Genomic DNA, 21,723 nt, shown 5'->3' on the forward strand with positions numbered 1-21,723 from the left:
CATTAAATACATTCTCACTTTAACTGTAAATAGCTTTATCCATATCAGAACCATTAAGGAATCCGAACTGTGGCTTAGACAATATATTATTTGCAGTCAGATGCTTAAGGAGACACTTTAAGATAACCTTTTCAAATATTTCTGGAAAAGTGAAACGGGTTGACAATTTGATGGTACCTCTTTATCCCTCTCCTTGTAAAGAGGCTTAACTTTAGCATATTTTAGCCAGTCTGGAAATGTTTTGCTGATAAGAGATCGATTACACAAATAACTTAAGATAGAACCCAATTCGCGTGAGCGCTCTTTAATATGTTATCAAACCCACCAGAATACTTTGATTTTAAGGATTTTGTGGTGGCCACTGCTACTTTGGGAGACTTGAATGTCATTTCCATTTTATTGAAGTTATGTTTAAAGAGTGGATTCAGATAGTCCATTTCCCTGTTCACCAAACCTGATAACCCCAAGCTGTCAGGAACAGAAACAAAGTATCCGTTTAAGAGGTTTGCAACACTACACTTTTACCAAGGTCTCATTTATTTTTAGAGCTAACTATTCTTCTTCCTTTTCAGCCCCACCTGTCCCCATGTTCACTATATCCCATACAGTTTTCATTTTGTTGCCTGATGTAAATATATTTTTTTCATAATAAAGCTGCTTTGGTTTCTGGATTACTTGTGCAAAGTAATATTTTGCAGTATTCTTTATACGGCATTACAATCTAACATCATAGTCCATCCTAGATAGTATGTCTCCTTTTTGTTCCCCATGATATCTTTACTCCTTGTGCAATCCATAATTTACTTTTTGACTTCCGTTTCATTTGAGTTACCTTTAGGGGAAAACAAGTGCTGTCGGGCGTGGTCAGCACTTGGATTGGTGACCATCCAGGCTGCCATGCACTGTTGCCGTTTTTCGGGGTGCACTCAGCCTTGTGATGCCAACTGAGGAGCTACTCAACTGAATAGTAGCGGCTTCGGTCAAGAATACCATCTTACGACCGGGAGAGCGGTGTGCTGACCCCATGCTCCTCCTATCCGCATCCTCCTACGAGGATGACACGGTGGTCGGATGGTCCCAGTAGGCCATTTGTGGCCTGATGACGGAGTGCTTTTAGGGGAAAACAATTTTCAAAAGCAGAAGTAACTTTACTAATGAATGCTTTGTATTTTCCATTCCAATCAGAAGTATTGTAAACATCTTTCTAGGTCATGTCTTTGAGTAATCTCTTAAAATTCTCAATTTTTGAGTGATTTGTCACCCTCCTTTACTCAGATTTAAGAGACTTTTTTTCTGACAAGTTTTAACATGTAACACAAGATACTGCACGTCATGATTAGACAGCCCATTTATTATTGGTTTTGTGATATGATTTTTTCCTAAATAGCAGTCTCAGAGCAATTACATATCATAGTTGTTAAGTTCACAGTAGGGACTAAATATGACAGTGGTACTGATTGCAATAATTGTTCACTGGCAGAGCTTTTCTGTAAATTTACATTAAAATCACAAGCAACCACTATTTCCCTATGTTTACTGTGAGTAAGGACAATAGAGCTTTTTATGAAGAGTTTATAATGGACTTGTGACAAAATTTATTAATATCAATATTCTTGAAACGAAAATCGTTTGACAAATGTGGTAACTCCTCCTTTCTCCAGATTTTCTCTACAGAAGTAAAAAGCTAACAGGAACCCTGTAACATTTCCTGTATCTATACCAGTGGTCACTTCTATGTTCAGATAGGCAGGATTATATCAGCTAATTTACCCAATTCTAATTCTTCAACACAAATAAGCAACTCATTAAGCTTACCCGTTAGTCTTCAGATATTCTGATGCAATAAGGATAACTGATTTTGGGCACTGGCTGCATTATGGCTTGATGAACCTAATTTCCCTGTCAATTTTTGAATATGTCAAGTTTCATTCAGACTGTCTGCATGAATTGTGTACATTGTAATTTGCTTTCTGTTTGCCTGTTTTGTCAACATGAATGTCATTTTCAGCCTGTCTCTTAACTCCTTTTTTTCTGTCCTCCCTACCCTCAAAGTACTGCTGTTCTGTCACTTGTAACCATTGGTACACTACTGCTCATGAATTTCAATACACACTTGTATTTCAGATTTACAACAACAATCAAACATTATTTCTCACAAAATATAATTATATTAACTTCCACATATATAATACATCACAATCATTATATTTTGCTTTCGTCAAAGTATCGTCCTTTGGATTTAATGACTGCCTCACAAACTCAAGGCATGCGGTCAATCAGTTTTTGTAGGGAACCTATATGATTCCACACAGCCTTAACAATATTCCAGAGATGTTCCTTGCTGGATGTATTAACTTCCCTGATATTTCTGTCCACTTCATCCCAGACCATTTCAATGGGATTACAATCAGGGCTTTGGAACAGCCATACCATGACATTCAGTGCTTCCTGTTTTTCCTCTGATGCAATGTAATTCGTATAGTATGCCAACCGATGTTTTGGGTTATTATCCTGTTGTAAGGTGAACCCTTTCCCTATCAAGCACAATCCACTTCTTATTACATGATACTGATGTAAGCAGTGGTACTGCTTCTGATTCATACCTTTGCACAATGGCACCAACTCTATCTCCGGCAAAACATCCCCAAACCATAATATAACCTCCACACTGCTGGGCCACCCTTTACCCTACAAATCTATGAACAGATATTCTCCTTCTGGTTCCAGAAATCTCGAACTTCGATTTATCAGTGAATAACACCTTCGTTCACTCTTACAATGTTTTCTAGCCCATTTAAGTCCCTCTTGTTTGTTTACGGGCCTTAGAAGGGGGTTTTCTTGCTGTTACATCCTTTCAAGCCAGCCAGCTTCAGTCAGTCTTTTTTACTGTTGTAAAATATATCATTGACGTGTTCATTTCTATCAATTCAGCATGAATTTGGGGTGCTGTTTTGAATCTATTTCACTTACTAGTAATTCTGATATATTTATCATCACTTTTAACTGTTTTACGAGTTCGTCCTGGTTTTGGTAAGTCCTTATTGTTATCTGTTGTCTTCTGGCTGTGAAGGGCGTATTGCACTCCCCCTACAGACACACTACACTGTTTCGCAATTTGGCGAATAGATAAACCTGCTTCGGTAAGTGCTACAATTGCATAATGTTTTTCTATGGATATCTCCACTCTTAGAGCCATACTAGCAATGTGCTCACTTCAATGTCATGAAGGAACTGACGTCAAGGAACCACATGTTATGTATCATAGCAATGCTTGCCATTTGCTGCGGACATCACATCACCACAGGGAAGAACACAGGTGCACCAAATGCGGCATCCATCAGCAAATAAGTAAACAAACATATCAGATAGCTACATAACATTTATGCACACAACAATGTTTGTACGATACTATGGTATCTCCTTGACCACAAACAAAAATCATGACATGTACAACTGTTGCGCTCTTCCTTTGATTCCTCAACCCTACCCACGGTATTAGACCTTATCTACTGAGAACTAGATGTTAATTATTGGGTGTACGGAAATTAATGAGTGGTACTGTACTTTACCACTTGGGACGCGGGGGAGGGGGGGGGGGGGCTAAATTATTTGCTATTAGCTCAGGCAGTTTTCCCTTCCCTTTCCTGATGAGATGAAGGTCATGCCTAGTACAGACCCACCTGCTGATAGAGTCAACAGCAACCACAAAGATATGAGACCCCATACATGATCCAAGCAGCCATTCCACCTCTAAATTAACTCTCCTATTAACTTCCACATATATAATACATCACAATCATTATATCAGAACAATCAAGGTGTCTCAGAACACATACAAGCCTAACACCAGTATGTCTCTTTGCTGAAGCTATCTTTACCAGGTTACATTAAACTGAATAATTAGGATTCCTGTCTATGCTATTGCCTGCCCCACCCACTATTACCACAGTATCTTCCTTTGTGAAGTCTTTAACACGCGATCTAGTGTTGAACCTATGTCCTGTATCACCTGAGCCAGATTTGCAATAGGTTTTAAAACAATCTTGTGACCTGGTAACCTCACCCTAGTTTGTCCTTCAACAGTTGGTTAATGCCTCCATTACGTGAACTACCTTACAACAAGAAGAAAATTTTGTTCACAACTTTTTTTTGACTTCTCACTTCTCAAATACTTTCAAAAAGTTTGTAGTATCCTGTCTACTCCTACATCTAATTGTGGCTCATCAGCTTCCAGCTGTGACAACAGATCAAACATGTTTTCCACATTCACAGCAACACTGCCTGAGAAAGTCTTACTCCTATTTCTTCTATAACCTGTTGTCACTTCCCACCTATCTTTTCCCTTCTCTCCCCCCCCCCCCCCCCCCCCACCCCTCCTTAACCTTTCCAGATCTAGTTTTGCTTTATCTAGTTCTACCTCAAGGGTAGCAATCTCCTCCTGTTCCACTATCTTCCTATCTCTACAGCAAATCCTACACAACCAATGAGCCTTGTTTACTTCCCCAATCCCCACATCACTAGAATCACCCCCATGAAAGAGACTGCAACAACCCTCACACCACACTCCAGAACTAACAATTCTATGGCAAGACACACACTTCTCACTCATGGCAGACAAATTTTAGCTTTAGTCTAAATTAAAAAAGAACAGCTTCCTAAACTACTCAATATATTAAATTACTTAGAAAGTTTAGGCCTAAAGTTTGGATACTAATTCAAAACTTCTAGAGAAACAGCAATGATTAAACCTGTATTGCTTATGTGACAAAACAAAAGTAAACAAATAACTGACCCTACACTATATGAACTTTTAACTTATTTTGTAATTTTTCACTTCGGCTACTTACTAAAGGATGAAATGGATAGCCTGTAAGAATACATTAACAACAAAAGCTATACTTTATTGAAATAATCATGTAACTTACAGTATACAATAACATAAACAAATCCTAATCCAAATACAAATTCACACCTATGATAGGTTTTCTTTTTCCACAAAATATGCAAAAAAAAATTGAAACCTTCAACTGATAGCTTACAGCACATTAATTTACTTACTTGTGATGTAATATTGCCTTAATTAACTACTATTAATCAATTAAACACCTATCTTTATGAGAGCTCTGAATGTACACCACTCATCATCCAAAGACACTACATTCCCTACTCCTTTTACTCTATAAATGCATATCTTAATAGGAACTGTTAGACCAACTTTCAGTTTTGATAGCACTTTGTTACAAGTCAAGATTAGGTATTTTGTGTATGATAAATTTATTGAAAGTGTACAATAAATTTATTAAAAAAAATTATTAAATTTGTTAAAATGTTTCATTCTGACTGTACTAATTCTGTAAATTTTAATAGTTCCAGTTTACTGTAATGTATTCACCTATTTTGACAATTTCCTGACAAATGATATGGGTAGTTAGTACTATATTCAAATGTTTTATGTTCTTTATGTTATACTTTCTGACATGTTCCACACCCATGAGAATCATCTTATTTGTGTGTCTATGGAATGAAAGCTGAATCTAATATAATCCAATCTTAAAAATGAATCTGAAAGTGGTATGAATGTCCGAATGGAAAGACTATTGGGCGGAAATGTGGAATTCTCCCTGGTTTTTATTACATTTTGAATGGGAAAATATAATGATAGAAACTATTGTGTGCTCATTTCTGAAAAACTGCAACTAAAGCTTCCATGATGACTTTACAATGTAGTACAAGTAGAAAGTGAAGTAAAATTTGGCTGTGTGGCTGCAATGAATATTTATACTGTGGTTTGCTTAAAAGCATGTTTAAATGCAGCTTGTGGTCTTGCGGTAGCGTTCTCGCTTCCCGCGCACGGGGTCTCAGGTTTGATTCCCAGCGGGGTCAGGGATTTTCTCTGCCTCGTGATGACTGGGTGTTGTGTGTTCATCATAATTTCATCTTCATTGACTCTCAAGTCACCGAAGTGGCGTCGACTAAGAAGGATTTGCAATACGGCAGCTGAACTTCCCCGCATGGGGCCTCCCGGCCAACAATGCCATACGATCATTTGATAGCATAACTATTTCTCACAAAATAAACCTTAACTGTAAATAATACCACGCATCACAGCTTGCTGCACCCTTTAACCTAATCTTTTATAGTACCATTTTTGCATGTGTAATGATTCTTTATGCACCTCATTAGTGAATAATCTTTTTACATATTTTGACAGGTTAATCATTGCCTACTTTTCAGTTAATTCATGCATTGATATTTTTAAAATCTACATCAAGCTCAATTTGAAAACAATTTTATTTGACATCAATTTGAATAATCTGACTTTATGAACATAGTCCATAATCCATGAGCAACTAATGATGCAAAAATGGAAACAGTTCTGTCATATTTATATTAATTCTGTCTATCGTTGCATAACAAGTATTTCTGTCCACTGCGCAATTGAAAGGACAGTCCATCCAGAGAATATCTGGCAATCAGTGACAGTCAGCAGACCCCCGACTAGAGCTGAATTATTCTACTAGGCTCACTTGACACATGCTTGCAATTTTGATGAGATATTCTGAACAATTCTTGCACAACAAGTGACAGTGAGTTAGAAAAATTTATTTTCAATTTCGAGGTTGTTATTTTATGAGTAACGATTCCCTCTCATTTCCTGTTCTCTAAGAAAATTTCCTCTTTCTGTCTTAGTCACCACTTCAGCAATGAGAGAATATTCACATTATTTATGACTCACTACATATGTGCTACTGCAATTATAGCCATGCATTAAATGACAAAAAATATCTTTTTAAAAAACAGATCCTTTTCCTCCTCCTATACTGCAATTGAAAATGACCACAATGGAATTAAGTAATGGTATGTGAAGAAACCCTTGAATTTATACTGCAGTGCAGGTTTTAATAATTGTCAGATGACTGACAACTTCACTAATTATAACATACAAGGTGATTCACGAAGATGTGCAAATATTTTAATATGTTATTCTTAAAGTAACAGTAAGAAAAAAGTTCATATAAACATATGTCCGCAAATGTTTGTTATGGAGTTACGGCTAATAAAAGATTTCACCTGAAATTTAGTAACATCACTATATGAAGTCATCGCAAAACTGTACGAGGTTGAAGTAAAGCATGATTTCCATTTATTTTCTTGTTGCTGGTCTGGTGAATCTAATAAAACATGTCCCAGATGTGTATCTGTAGCAGTTTTCCTGAACGTCCAGAAAAGCAGACATTATTATACAAGTAAATTTATGTGAATGCAGTCTTTCTCGGCGTATTCCACTGATGAATTCTTCTCAGGTTATCAGCCGAGTGGTGGTGTCATCTTGTCACAATATTTCAATGAGTTTCGTACCCATCATCTTTGTCGAAACACATTGAAACGTTGCGACAAGATGACACCACCACTCGGCTGATAACCTGAGAAGAATTCATCACAAGTAAATTTGTTTACTTTCCATTAAGAATGTAGAAATGTTTATGTCATTGTTGGCAACCATTTCTTCAGTCATTTCCTAACCTTGAAACAAGTTATTTTTCTGTACTGTTCAGTGAAAGAACATAACAACAGTGTATTTAAGTGAAAGCACATAGTAACTACTGTAGTTTGTAAATTATTTATGAAATAGGCATGCCTTTCAAATTTACACAATATGGTGTTTATTTGTGACAAATGTGATGGTAACGCTACGGCTGCAGTTAACGAATATTGTGTACATTATCCACCTCTGTGAATTCTGAATGCATGAACCATTAGGAGAGTATTTTGAATGTTACGGAAGACAGGTTCTCTACCTAGCATTCATAACCAGTACGAGTGCTCAGTAAGTGGAGCCGATGAAGAGGATCTTATGGATGCTGTTCAACATAGCTCGGGTACCAGTACACCATGTACCTCTCAACGATTAGCCATTTCACAATCAAAGGTATGGTGTACACTGAAGTACAATAACCTGTATCCTCACCATAAACAGAAAGTGGATCCTTTACATCCAGGAGATCCTGCCCTTCGCTTGGAGTTGTGCAATTGGTTTAACACTAATCGGCAGTTACACAAATAAATTTTATTTGCTGATGAAACACAGTTTATTTGAGATGGTACAAACAATTTACGAATGGTCTGAAGCAAACCCACATGCAACAGTGCAACACAATTTCCAGCAGTGATTTAACATAAATCATAAAACACACACTTTATTGGGCCATTCATTTTCTCAGGACATCTAACTGGCGAGATGTACTTACAATTCCTTCAAGAAGAAATGCCTGGGCTACTCGAAGACGTTCCACTTCCTAAGTGATTGCAAATGTATTTTCAACATGACGGCACACCTCCACATTTCACTAATGCCGTTATTGCACATTTAAATGAACATTTCCTCAGAAATAGATTGGTCGTGGTGTTATACATCTGTGGCCATCGCCCAATTTAAAACCAATGGATTTTTGTGTATGGGGATGGATGAAAGACATCCTTTATGAGAATAAAGTCAATAAACGTGAGGCATTACTTGCTCGCGTTATGAATGCAAAAGACGAAATTAAGAAGAACCCTGTGAAACTGAAACGAGCAACAAAGTCTGTTCATACACGTGCAGTTAAACGCACTGAACTCAGTGGAGACATTTTTGAACATGTATTATGAATGTATTGTGAAATTGTATGTACACTGTTAATTTCAGTTTAACATGAATTCACACGTACTATGGTATTAATAAAAGCAGATTATCTGTCACATTCATACAGTTTCAGTTAACATTATTACCATCATTTTTCCAAAACTAAATTCTCTACAACTTCTGCTGAAAACTATGTGCATCTGTGTGGAATTTAAAAAATTGGGCCAAATAGTTAATAAATTAGAAATTTTAGAAAATACATCTTTGCTTCCCCAGATGTTCTGGAAAATACTGCAGATACACACCTGGAACATGTTTTATTACTTTCACCACATCAATAACAACAAAATAAATGGAAATTGTGCTTTGCTTTAACCTTGTACAGCTTTGCGATAGCTTCATATTAGCAAGGTTGCTAAATTTCAGGCAAAATCTTTTATTACCTGTAACTCTGTAACTAAACATTTGTGGACCAATGTTTGAATGAACTTTTTTCTTTCATTTTACTTGTAGAATAACAGTAAAATGTTTGCATATCTTCTTGAATCATCCTGTATATTATTTATTAATTCATGGGTACCTTCCAGTCACTTATTTTCGCTATTTTTTGAATGGTGTAGCTAGAAGAATGGAAACATTCGATGTTTGCTACACAGAATAGTCATATTTATCTTATTTACTCATCTCCAGAGCAACGTACAACATTCAGTCAGGGAAACTGACAACAAGAATCCAGTTAAGTACATAGAAACATACATCCAATGCTTACGGATGACTTACTCTCAACATTACAGCCAGCAGTGTGTGTTCCTTGTTCCATGTTCTGATGATAACTGCTACTCTTTTCACGTGGCAGAAGATGGAATCAAGTTTGCAATTCTCGTATTTCCTGGTTCATTTTCTCTGTGACCTTTATATGTTTCTTTGTGAAGCAGACTTTCTTGAATTGGAATTTTGTTATTTGTAGCTTACCAAATTTCTGTGTGGTGTTCAACAATCAATGTTGTATTGTCTTTCCATCTGTGTTCCTCTGTTTTGGAAATAGTACCAATGATAGCGTTCTTAAGAAAAATGGTTTCAAAGTCTATCATGATCAGGAGACACATTACGTCATGTTTACAACATTACCACTGGAGATACTCCAATAATGAGAATAGCATCTGGTAAATGAGCATTTTAGTTTCCAGAACTCTGACGACAGAACAACAAAAATAATTGTGACATTTATCAACTCACGATAATTAGTTTGCAGTTGGTGTATCTGAGTGGTATTTGTAACTATCTCTAGTCTTAAATTTAGTCACAGAAATGTGAATGAAACTCACTGACATTTACTTTAGGTACTTTGGCTGTCAGCGGCTGAGTATTTGAAACACAAGCTGACAGTCAGTTCCAGGTTCAAATGGCTCTGAGCACTATGGGACTTAACATCTGAGGTCGTCAGTCCCCTAGAACTTAGAACTACTTAAACCTAACTAACCTAAAGACATCACACACATCCATGGCCAAGGCAGGATTCGAAACTGCGACCGCAACGGTCGCGCAGTTCCAGCTTTAAGCGAGTAGAACCGCTCAGCCACAGTGACCGGCTCAGTTCCAGGTCCGCTCAAGGAAAACATCAGTAGGCAAAACAAATTCTACCTGCTATAGTATAACAAACTCGACAACAATGCAGAATATGTTGGTCAACTCTGTGACCATTAAGTTCCTCCTCCATGGCACCGAATTATCCTGCTACATTCACTTGATATTTTCTTGTTATTTCCCCTGAATAACCTAAGTGATTTTTCTCTTAAAGTGTGATGCCAGGTAATCAATTTATGGCCTTGCCTCAAGTGAGGCCATTCCATGTGGAAACTGCAACTAAACTCATCTCTCATATTGTTTCAATAAAGGCCAGTTTTTTACTTATTCTGTCACAGAGCCACAATCAGCCGTACTGAAAATCAATAAGGAAATCTTAATAGAACTTCCCAATCATAAGTGCTCTTGCTACTTCCAGTACCCCACAGTATAAGAGCAGAAAATTTATGACACTCCACAGTTTGTACTGCCATTTTCTGCTTCTGCTGACAATTTTGTTTTCGTGATAAGACAACTTCATTTATGAAAATGTGACACTGAATAATTTTATAACTCACTTTCTTTAGGCATGTTCTCCAACTGCCTAATCTCCATGCTAATTGAATATGACATGGGGCAGCATGTAAAGAGGACATTTCAAATTCCATTGTGCAAATTATCTTATTAATTCATGCCAATGTTGGTATGCACATGTTACATAAACTTCTGGTTGAGAATAACAAATTATTTTGGAATGAAGAGATGACTCACCAAAAAGCAGAAGTGCTGCACTGCCGACAGATACATGAACAAAAGGTACAGACCTTCACTTTGCTACCTTTTGGAATGGCCATTTATTCTAGTCGACAGCTGGTTATCATACTAATGTAAAATGCTGTACAGTGGTTGCAGCAAAGCTGGTATATAACATAGCAGCTTTCGCAGATGGCCCGTACCAGTCACACGCTTATCCTACTGCATCAGAGGCAAGGCCACCTATGAAAGCAGCCATTTTATATACCAGCTCTGCTGCAATCACAGCACAGCATTTTACATTGGTAGGACAGCCAACCAGCTGTCAACCAGAATCAATGGCCACCATCAAACTGGTGCCAAAAACAAGATGGACCACCCAGTGGCACAATATGCAGTAGAGCACAATATGCGAGATTTCACAACCTTCGCTCCCATAACCTCCCGGGCCTAATAAACCTACGGTAGCTCGCTGTCTACCCAGCCATCACTCAAACATACGTACGTGAGACTTTTGTTTGTAAAATCAGCAGAGTATTTTCTGTGATAGCAACACATTTTATATGGTTTTGTTGGTTATGTTCACATACGTACGTGTGTGTGTGGGGGGGGGGGGGGGGGGGGCGCTCAAATGCGCTTGCTACATTCCGAATTGCTCAAAGCAAAGCTCTGTACCTTTTGTTTATGTGTCTGTCGACAGCGCAGCACTGCTGTCTTTCAGTGAGTCATCTCTTTATTCCCAAATAATTCTATACATAAACTCAAGGTGTTATTAAAATAGCCTTTCATCATAAGGTTATGGTGAGTTTTAATTCATTTGTATTAGTACAGTGCACATTTTAACAATATTTTTCCATTAGTTTATTGAACATGACAGTGAATGTAAGAGAAACAATATTTTTCTAACAATATCTAAAACAGTATGACAGTGCTCAGGTGGTTTACAGATTCCACATCTGCAAAAACCTACTCATTCAAAGTTAAAGATGTCAAGCCATGTCTGAAGTGCATTATTGTTCAAAAAGGAATTTTCTTGATGGTTGCTTGATAAGAAACAGAAAAGGCAAATATCTGAGTGTGCAAGATCAGCAGAATAAATGCAAGAGCAACGATTTCATACAGAGACTTTTGTTTGTAAAATCAGCAGAGTATTTTCTGTAATAGCAACACAGTTTATATAGTTTTGTTGGTTATGTTTCTTATACTACGATCAAAAGGTGTCTCAGTTGTTGACATGAAATGGACAAAACTCTGGCAAGAAGTTATTAAATGTGAAACACCCTTTGTGTGTCACCAGATACAAAGTATTATCTGTTCCCCATGTCCCTTGCTCAAGATATCTTATTAGGGCCCTGCCATTAATTTGCCCTTAAGAATTTGGGATCAAAACTTGTCACTAGTAATAATATGCATAGGGATGCTCAATGAGCAAACTAATTACATTCAAAACAAATGTATTACTAGTGACTCCTTTGATTTTTGATGCTTTGATTTAGAGCATGCAGTACTTCTGAACCTTGCCTATTAAATGCAAATGCAAATGTCAAAAGATATCAAATGATCAAAGTTTGTTACATATGTCAATTATCGAGACTTCCTGCATGTTGTAAATAATTTATGATAGCATGATCCTCCTTGAACAAGGAACTGCTTTTCAGATGTGATGTGTCCAATAGCAAATTCCTCCACACATGATAGAAGTGTTCTGAGCTTCCTCTGCTGCTTGAACTCCTCTTTTAAACCCAAAACAAACAATATGCTGCAAATCTTAGACCTTCCCCGTTTGTGACTATTTTATAACGCAAACTAATTTCGTAAGATTCAAGTATGCAAAAAACAGTACATCGCTGCAAGAAAAATACTAGAACTTTAGAATGACACTTTAAAAATATGCTCACAGCGAACCGTGTGTTTTGACTTACTGCACAGTGCTATCAAAGTTATTTCATGTAGAAAATCAAATTACAATAAACTTGAAGCTTACCTAATATGGGAAAATTAATCATTTCCACTTCCAGAGAGTATTGCTCAAAATAATGTTTCATTGGGAATCGCATGTCATAAGATAATAAATATATCTTGGGGTAGTATATCTTATGTATTATGGTTTATTAGAGAGAGTAGCTTTAAAACAGAAGTAGTGTATAAAGAATTGATGAATGTCAATTTTTGTGATATGTATCTTTGGTAGGTATTTTCTCTGAGGGTGATTTACTACCACTACTAACCTCAGTGGCCCATCAGGAATCTGTCCTAGATGTTTATATTCAGCTAGTGAGTACAATTTTAGGGCTTGCCACATTTCAAGTAGTTCTTTAAGCTCTTCAGAGTCTTCAGTATCACCAAGATCACCTTCTGCAACTACAAAATCTGATGATGCAGTGGCTTCACCTTTCCAGTAGTATTCCTGTAAAGAAAGAAAAACAAAGATTTGCTAAACCTAAATAATCATGGCTAATCTATGATTAACTTGACAGAAGCACTTTATATTCCTGTGTACTGATGCATACGAGTTCAGTACGTACGCTACAGTAATCAACACCATCTATGTATTCAGCTCAACATCTATTCTAGAGGTATCTATATTCGAAAAATAGTTCTTTTGTAGGTACCATATTTTAGAGGAATAAGCAAAGAGACAGTGCACAAGTACTAAAAGAAACTGAATGGAAGGAAGATTTCGTAGTGGTCAATCCTGACACCTTCAACTACACTGGGCATATAAGTGGCTCTGGAAAGATTCAAAATCATGAAATTTCAATTTTTACTTTTTAGTATTTTAAAAATCTACAGACTTTCCTCTTTCAATTGATATGTAATTTATTCAGTTCAGAAGACTACAACTACTTTTAAATTATTTTTGAGATATGTTCTGCATGAGCATGACCCATTGTGGCACTGTTAAACTGCTGTCAAATATTGTACTCCTGAACATTTTAGTGACGTGAGAGAAAATAAGTGTTACAAATTAAGTGTTGTGGCTAGCCTCTGCTAGTCTGGTATATATCGCTGTTTGTTTATTCTTTTGTAATCTTGAAAATATTTGTAGTGAATTCTTTTCATTTAAGTCTCTGTTTCATTGATGGATACTAATGGGAAAACATAAAATGACTAGAAATCCACTGGCAACTTTTAAGGAAAGGAGAAATGTTGGTAAGCCAAAGGTAGGTGTTATTACTGTAAACAATAAAGATGATAAAGTGTGTGAACCTGCCCATGGCAATAAAAGTGAGAAAGAAAGTACTCCACAGAGGAAGTTTGGTTCGGTTAGTGAAAAGTACGAATGTTTTATGGGCAAATCAGATGTGAATAAAATATTTGATATGTCAGTTCTCAATGGTATTTTTGAAAACTGTGCACGATGTATTCAGTGTAGTGAAGCCAGTCTGGAATACTGTATAAAAAACCACATAGGACTTGCCAGTGAAATGGAACTGAAGTCTAGTAAGAGTCCATATATGACCACCTTCTGAAACAGTGTTGCAATAACTCCAAATGAAGAAAACTGTAGCAAAAGTTATAAACAAAACATTACATTTGTTTATACCTCGCATACAATTGCAAAGTGTGCTATTGCAGGTGCAGTTTTCTGTGGCATGACAAATCTTCCAAATCCCCAAACCAAGTTTGGGAATTATAAGAGACTTACAGGGTCTGAAGCACATGATGTCAGTATTGAATCTATGAAGAAAGCTGGGGAAGAGGCAGTAATAGTGTAGTATCTGCCTCCAGTAAGCATTCAGGGAAAGTTTTAGATGTAGCAGTAATATCTAAATATTGTAGTTCTCCACAAAAAATAAAGGTACACATGAAAATAACTGCACAGCTAACTGGCAGTAGTCGAGGAATAGAAGTGGCTGGTGTTGCTAGTACATTTCAACGTTTTGTTGCTTGTGATAAAGGGTGATATGTGAATTACCTTGGTGACAGTGATTCTGAAAGTCTTCAAGAACTGAAGCCCTATGGTGGTGATACTGTAGTGCAGAAATCTGAGTGTATTGAACACATACATAAATGAATGGGATCAAGGCTACAGTGACAAAGTTTCATACAGCAAAACAAAGTCAGTGATAGTAAATGGTCGGATAGGAAGGGAATGTTAACTGACAGTGTAATTAACAAATTACAGAACTATTATGGAATGGCTATTAGGCAAAACATACACAGTATTTATGAAACGAAGAAGGCTGTTTGGGCTCTTTTTCTCATACTTTTTCAACTGATGAAAGTCTATCATTAATTGTGCCCCAAAGGAGAAGACAGTTGGTGTAAGTACAACAAGCAATTTCTAACTGATGAAGAGTACAATCATAAACATAGTCTGCCTGATGTGATAATGGAGGTGCTAAAGTGTATTTTCAGATACTCAGCAGCATATGAACTGTTGTAAAAGATTGTTCACGGAAAAACTCAAAACCCAAATGGAAGTGTAAAGAGTGTTGTATGGTCGAGAATCACCATGACCCTGTTTATTGGAATACAAACACCTCAATTTGGTGTGCATGATGCTGTTGTTACTATCAATGATGGCAATGTTATAACGTGCAAGATATTTCGAAATATGGGACTGATGATAGGTTTCAACACGGTACGAACAGTGCTTGATTTAGATAAGGAAGATATTTGGGCTGCCGACAGGGCTGTAAATAGCCTAGAAATACAAGCCAGAGTAAACAGGAGGACAAAGAGGAAGCTGGAGAAAGAGTTTGCAGAAGATGAAGGGAATCCATCCTATGGACCTGGAATGCAATAAAAATGTAATCCAAACTTTGTCACTTGATTCCCATAAGTTTTATTTTTTAATACAAATTATATGTTTTCTCAGGATCTACCAAACCAAGTTTCTTCAGATTTTCAGGAGATGTTACACAGTCCCTTCTCCTTAACTTAACACAGCTTTTTTCCAAATACATGTATATCGTTGAATTTATAAAGAAAAAAGTGCACAAAAAGTAGTGAATTTTCATTACAATATAACAAAATTAAACGTAACAACTGAACTCAAATTTTTAAAAGCCAATTGTTAAGATGTAGCCAATACTCCTATAAATAACCCGTAAAAATTTCAACTTCCTAGGTCAAATACTTAGAAAAGATGTAATTTATAAGCACAATTTTAACATTGGAAAGATAGGTCTTTCCGGAGCCCCTTGACATTGTCAATGATTTGCCTGTTGACAAAATATTTTTTTTTCCCTTCAGGTAATTCTCTCTAATTTTTACCACAAGCATGGTAGATTTCTGTGATGATTCCTATAATTGTCATACTACACAGATACGAACTAACTGAACTAGGCCTTTGCCCAAGACTACACTAGGTACTAGTAATGAAGTATTACTCTTGTCATTATCAATGTCAGCTTTCAAACTGGAGCCGCATCTAGTACTTCAAGTAGTTTCCACAACTAAGCTGGGGGATCCCATTCTATCTATCAACTGAAAGTATTTGAATTCCAGCTCTCTCTATGGTAGTTTGATAAGCTGACAGAGAGACTGATAATGGAATAACAGAATTGTAAATTTAAATAGCAAAAAGAGATCTGTCTTTAAGCATGTAACAAGAAAACCACAGTAATGGTTCATTCAGCTACAATTCATGAGTGTCATCTGGGAATTGGTGCCAATCAACTGAGAACTTGTCACGGTAGCCTCATGTGATATGTTGCATAATGACTGACTGTGTACTATAATTAGCATAAACTTTTATTGCAATATGAGGGAAATTCAAAGGTTTTGTGGTAGCAACACTTTTATATAGGGCTGAAATGTTAGGTGACTATTGGTACTATTATTGGCCATTTACAGATTGAGTATATTGTCTTCATGGCAATTTCCCCAATGAATTCAAATATAGACAGAAAAACTATGTGCTACACTAGAGGTCTATGGATGGACAAATTTAGTTTTAAATTTACAAAAAAAAAAAAAAAAACGCTCTGCAATTACAAAATTTCATGTTTTGTCTAAGTACTCAAATAGAATAAGCAGAGTGTGGTAGGGCAACAAAGGTTTCAATCATGTTTCATCACACAAATACCACAACTCTCCTGCTGAGACTTACATGCAACCATGTGAGAGCAAACTGTGCAGCTTTCCTCAACAGTGCCAATGATGGAAGTGTTGCCCCATGAGCAATGTCATGACGCAAGCCAACCAACCAGTCAGGAACATGCATTTTCCTTGCAGCCTGGTATAGTGTATCAGATGAAGATTTCGTAAGAACAGCAATTTGGTTCAAAAATCTGCAATACAAGAAGTAAAATGACAATTATTTTGAACATTCTGAAACCAGGGTGGCCACAAGTTTCCTCAAGTGAAATTCCTCGATATTTCCCCGATTTCCAGGCAAGTTTTAGGATTTTTCCCTGACAAATTTTGAGATCTCAAGGGTAAGTTAAGACATAAGCTGACAATCTGTCTGTGCAGCTCAGTACAAGAAACAATAGCACAAACAAGGAAATATCTAAGAAAAACTTGCCAAGAACTTAGCATTTTCAGATGTGAGCAAAATTCTAACAACTGAAATCAACATCTTTAGTAATGAACTGTTTTTAGATGGAGGTTCAAATGGTTCATATGGCTCTCAGCACTACGGAACTTCTGAGATCATCAGTCCCCTTAGAACTACTTAAACCTAACTAACCTAACAACATCACACACATCCATGCCCGAGGCAGGATTCGAACCTGCGACCATAGCGGACGCGCGGTTCCAGACTGTAGTGCCTAGAACCGCTCGGCCACCCCGGCCAGCTTTAGATGGAGGAAGCAAGCCAAGTGGTATATTTGTCTCAGCAAGACCGCTGACATTAATTTATTTCAATTAAACAAAACACATTTGATAACAAAAATACCCATTTCCTTGGAGTCACAAGACAGATTTAAAATACCTTCACTGATTTCAGAAATAACCTCGAAAAAAAGTAGGCCTCTCGAACGATGTGCACAAGGCAGGGATGAATTGTGTAATACCAACACTGTTGGTGACCGCCAAAATGCTGGTTTTACTATGTTCATTATTGTCAGTTATTATCCTCTATTGTTTTACAGGTATTGTGTGATTTTTCTTCCGAGAAATATATGAGAACACAGAGTGCAAACTGCCAGCAGCTGACAATTTTCTTCTTCTTATTGTCCATACTTTCTAACATATAAACTATTTTTGAAGTGCCAAAATGTACTAGAACAAATAACAGTATATAAAATGCCACACTGCACAAAGTACTTGTTGTGAGACAGTCATGATTCCTGAAATCCATCACTCACGGCCTCTGGCCTGGTGAGGAGCACTGCAGTCCTGTGTTCACGGATAAACCACGAAGATCTGCTGCATTATCTCACACACAAACAGACCTTGCCTGCAGGCAGATCTGTGAGACTACACCCAACGAGCAAGGCCTGCACATTAGTGGGAAGCGAATGGCTTCAGATCAACAGGCCTGATTAATTACAGATACCCACAGAAACGGCCTGCAGTTTTCGTCCATTACGGAAATCTACTCGTGCAGCCAGCAATTCACAAGCCACAGACAGCATGTCGGGAAATGAGATTGCAGTAATCAGTGCATGCAACAGATAACTTGTTCAAATATTCTGAGAATAAGTAATAATGAGGATAGGTAGCAACTCGGTGTAAAGATGACTGCTGACCCACAGAAAGCATGTAGAAAAGACAATCATCCTCTCACAACTAAATTTTCAGTCATTGCTTTTGTCAGAAAATAAGAGCTGACACATGCATTCACACAATCACTCAGACATAACTCATGCACACATGACCACTGTTTAAGGCCACTGTGTCTACAGCCTCTGAGAATCAGATCCAAATAAACCACTCCTCATGCATCTCGTCAGCAGCTTCTTGGCTAGTGACAAGAAGTAGTGGCAGCACTGATAGCAAGCTGGGGGAGCGGTAGGAAGAGAAGAAGAAGTAGTGATAGAGTAGGGTAGTGGCGGACATACTCAGCTGCACCCAGCCAGCAACAATGCATGACACCTCAGTAAACAAACCATTTCATCTACTGAGACAAAAAACAAGATTGTACTAGTTTTTTTTCCTCTTTCAAATTTCCTTTAAATTTCCATGATTTCCCTGAAGTGTTTGAAATTCCCTGATGTTCTGCGATTTCCTTGATTTCCAGAACCTGTCGCAACCCTGGAAACATATGTGCAACTTGCCATTAACACACACTTTTTAAACAAATGAAAGAAATTATGCATGGCTGAAGCAGCCCTGTCAACGGACACCAAGAAAGATCAAACAGGATAATAATTGAGTAATTGCAATTTTTTGTACAGTAGTAGGAGAGAGTATCATGAACAACATATTAAAAATATCAATTGGTGGGTGTGAGGGGGGGGGGGGGGGGGGGGTTCCAGTGTTGAAGAGGCAGAAATCAAAACTTGCCAGAAGGTCTTCAACACTTATGCCCCAGTCAGTGGTTGCCGTACCATCCCACAGAAAGTTAAGGGCATTAAAATACACAAGGAGAAGGAAGGGACAAGGGAGCTGTCTGAGGAGGACAAGAAGAGCGGCAAGCATAGGAGGCCAATCTGGGGGAGGGCAGAGGGAGGTTGAGAGATAAAGACTGCATACTATTACCACAGAGTCTAAATGGGTCCGAACAGTCATCGTTTATAGTGCAGCATGAAGACGATCACAGGAATCAACAATGCCTGTCCGGGCCAATGTACAGGTACTACTGGAGGCTCGAAAAGGGTTCTGTTCTGGCAGAAGGCTTGGAAACCACGAAGAGTTGGCGAACGAGTTTCCACGAAATGAGATTCCTGCAATACACTGCAAGCTACAGAATAGAGAGAAAGAAGAGACTGAAATTCTAGAAGGTGACAACAGTAACCAGTACAGTTCCATAATATCAGGATCTGAAAAAGAATGAGCAGCCTTGAGGCCCACAGAGTGTGGGTCCTGCATCTCGACATGAAGTAACAAGCTTAGTTGTCCTGATGACACCAGAGTGTGGAGCTTTGAAGTAGCCCATCCCCAGTGGGTGCTGGAGAAGATGGTTTCTTCTCTGGCTCAGGAGGAGCAATTCAATGAGGGAAGGGAACAGGAACCAGCAGGGAGGGGGAGGGGGAGGGGGATGGAACAGGATGGAGGTAAGGAGTAAGGAGGAGGAGAACACACATGAGAAGCAACGGCAGACATTAAAAATACCGGGTGGAGATGTTTGAATTCCTGTTGGGCCTCAGAATAGCAAAGACAGCTGAGAGCTGTGAATCTCTGAATCTTCCTTTCCTTTTCATGTAACGGGCAATCTAGCAAGAAAGGAGAACATGTGGTTGGTGGTTTAAAAGAGGGGGGAGGGGGCAAAACTACGAGGTCACCAGTCCCTCGTTCCGAAGGAAACAATGCCACATAGGTGACAATAAGACAATGAGACTTACAACACAAAACAGAATGAAAGGAAAAACCAGAACAATAACTGAAGGGGAACAAACACTTAAATGGACAAAAGGGAACAAGAAAACCACAAAGACACAAGGAACAGGTAGAAGAGGTTAAAACAAGAAAGCAGGTTACCATGGCTGGCTGGCCATGACGATAAAAGGGAAAAGCCAGCCACTCTGCAGCACATTAAAACTTCCGCCCGGAAACACTAGGGTGGAGGACACACAGGGGAAAAGGACATGTGCTAAAACTTAGAGCAAATGATAAAACTCATCATCACGAATAAAACATAAAAGTAAAGCTGCTGCTGAGGCACTGTCGCCTAACACCGAAGGTAGGATGCTGGCAAAGTTAAAAGTCCAACAACGAGCAATTAAAAGTGGGCAGTCCAGCAAGAAATGGACAACCGGCATTTGTGGGCCACAGCGACACCAAGGTGGGTCCTCGGGATGGAGGAGGTAACCATGCAACAGCCGCGTATGACAATGCGGAGCCAACAGAGAATCACAGAGTCCCTGTGAGAGGTGCGCATGGAGGTCTACCACATGTTCGTAGTTCCCTTAAGAGCACGCAGCTTCTTGTGCATACTGAGGTTATGCCATTCTGTCTCCCAAAGCCACAAAATCTTGTGGCGTAAGAACGCAGGTCAGTTTTAGAGAAGCCAATCTCAATAAGCGGTTTCCGCGTAGCCTGTTTGGCCAGCCTGTCAACAAGTTTGTTGCCTGGGATTCCAATGTGACCTGGGGTATATACAAACACCACTGAATGACTGGACAGTTCCAGGGCATAGATGGACTCCTGGATGGTCACTACGAAAGTATAATGAGGGTAGCACTGGTCAATAGCTTGTTTGCTGCTCAAGGAGTCAGTACACAGGAGAAATGACTCGCCTGGGCATGAGCAGATGTGCTCCAGAGCACGAGATATGGCAGCCAGTTCTGCAGTGGAAACACTGCAGCCACCCAGCAAGAAGTGCTGTTCTATATGTCCTGCATGAACATAGGCAAAGCCAACATGACCATCTGCCATTGAGCCATTGGTGTAAAACACTTCATGGCCCCGTACATGGTGAGAATCAAGAGGAAGTGACAGCAGAGTCGCTGGGTTAACTGAGTCCTTAGGGCCACATGCAAAGTCCAGGCGAAGCCGCAGCTAGGTGTACACCGTGGAAGTGTTCATAAAAGAACCTCAAGTGTAGGTGGTAAAGGCAAGGACTCCAGTTCAGAGGGAAGGGATCGCACACGAACTGCAAATGTAAGCCCCAACATTGGCAGCGTTAAAGGCAAGGACTCCAGTTCAGAGGGAAGGGATCGCACAAGAAATGCAAATGTAAGCCCCGACATTGGCAGCTAATGTGGGAGATGAACCGCCATGGG

General features: G+C 38.5%; 1 protein-coding gene across 2 annotated transcripts in view; it reads right to left on the reverse strand.

The window, feature by feature from the left end:
• LOC126266620 (uncharacterized) overlaps nt 1-21,723 on the reverse strand; it is an 85,805-nt gene that overhangs the window by 30,328 nt on the left and 33,754 nt on the right. For both annotated transcript variants that reach the window (XM_049970971.1, XM_049970980.1), the window contains exons 4-5: nt 17,001-17,181; nt 13,168-13,346 (exon numbers count right to left, since the gene is read on the reverse strand). In XM_049970971.1, the coding sequence (XP_049826928.1) occupies nt 13,168-13,346; nt 17,001-17,181 (360 nt within the window). The remainder of the gene's footprint in view (nt 1-13,167; nt 13,347-17,000; nt 17,182-21,723) is intronic.

This window comes from Schistocerca gregaria, chromosome 1 (genome assembly GCF_023897955.1).
Source record: "Schistocerca gregaria isolate iqSchGreg1 chromosome 1, iqSchGreg1.2, whole genome shotgun sequence".
Lineage (NCBI taxonomy): Eukaryota > Metazoa > Arthropoda > Insecta > Orthoptera > Acrididae > Schistocerca > Schistocerca gregaria.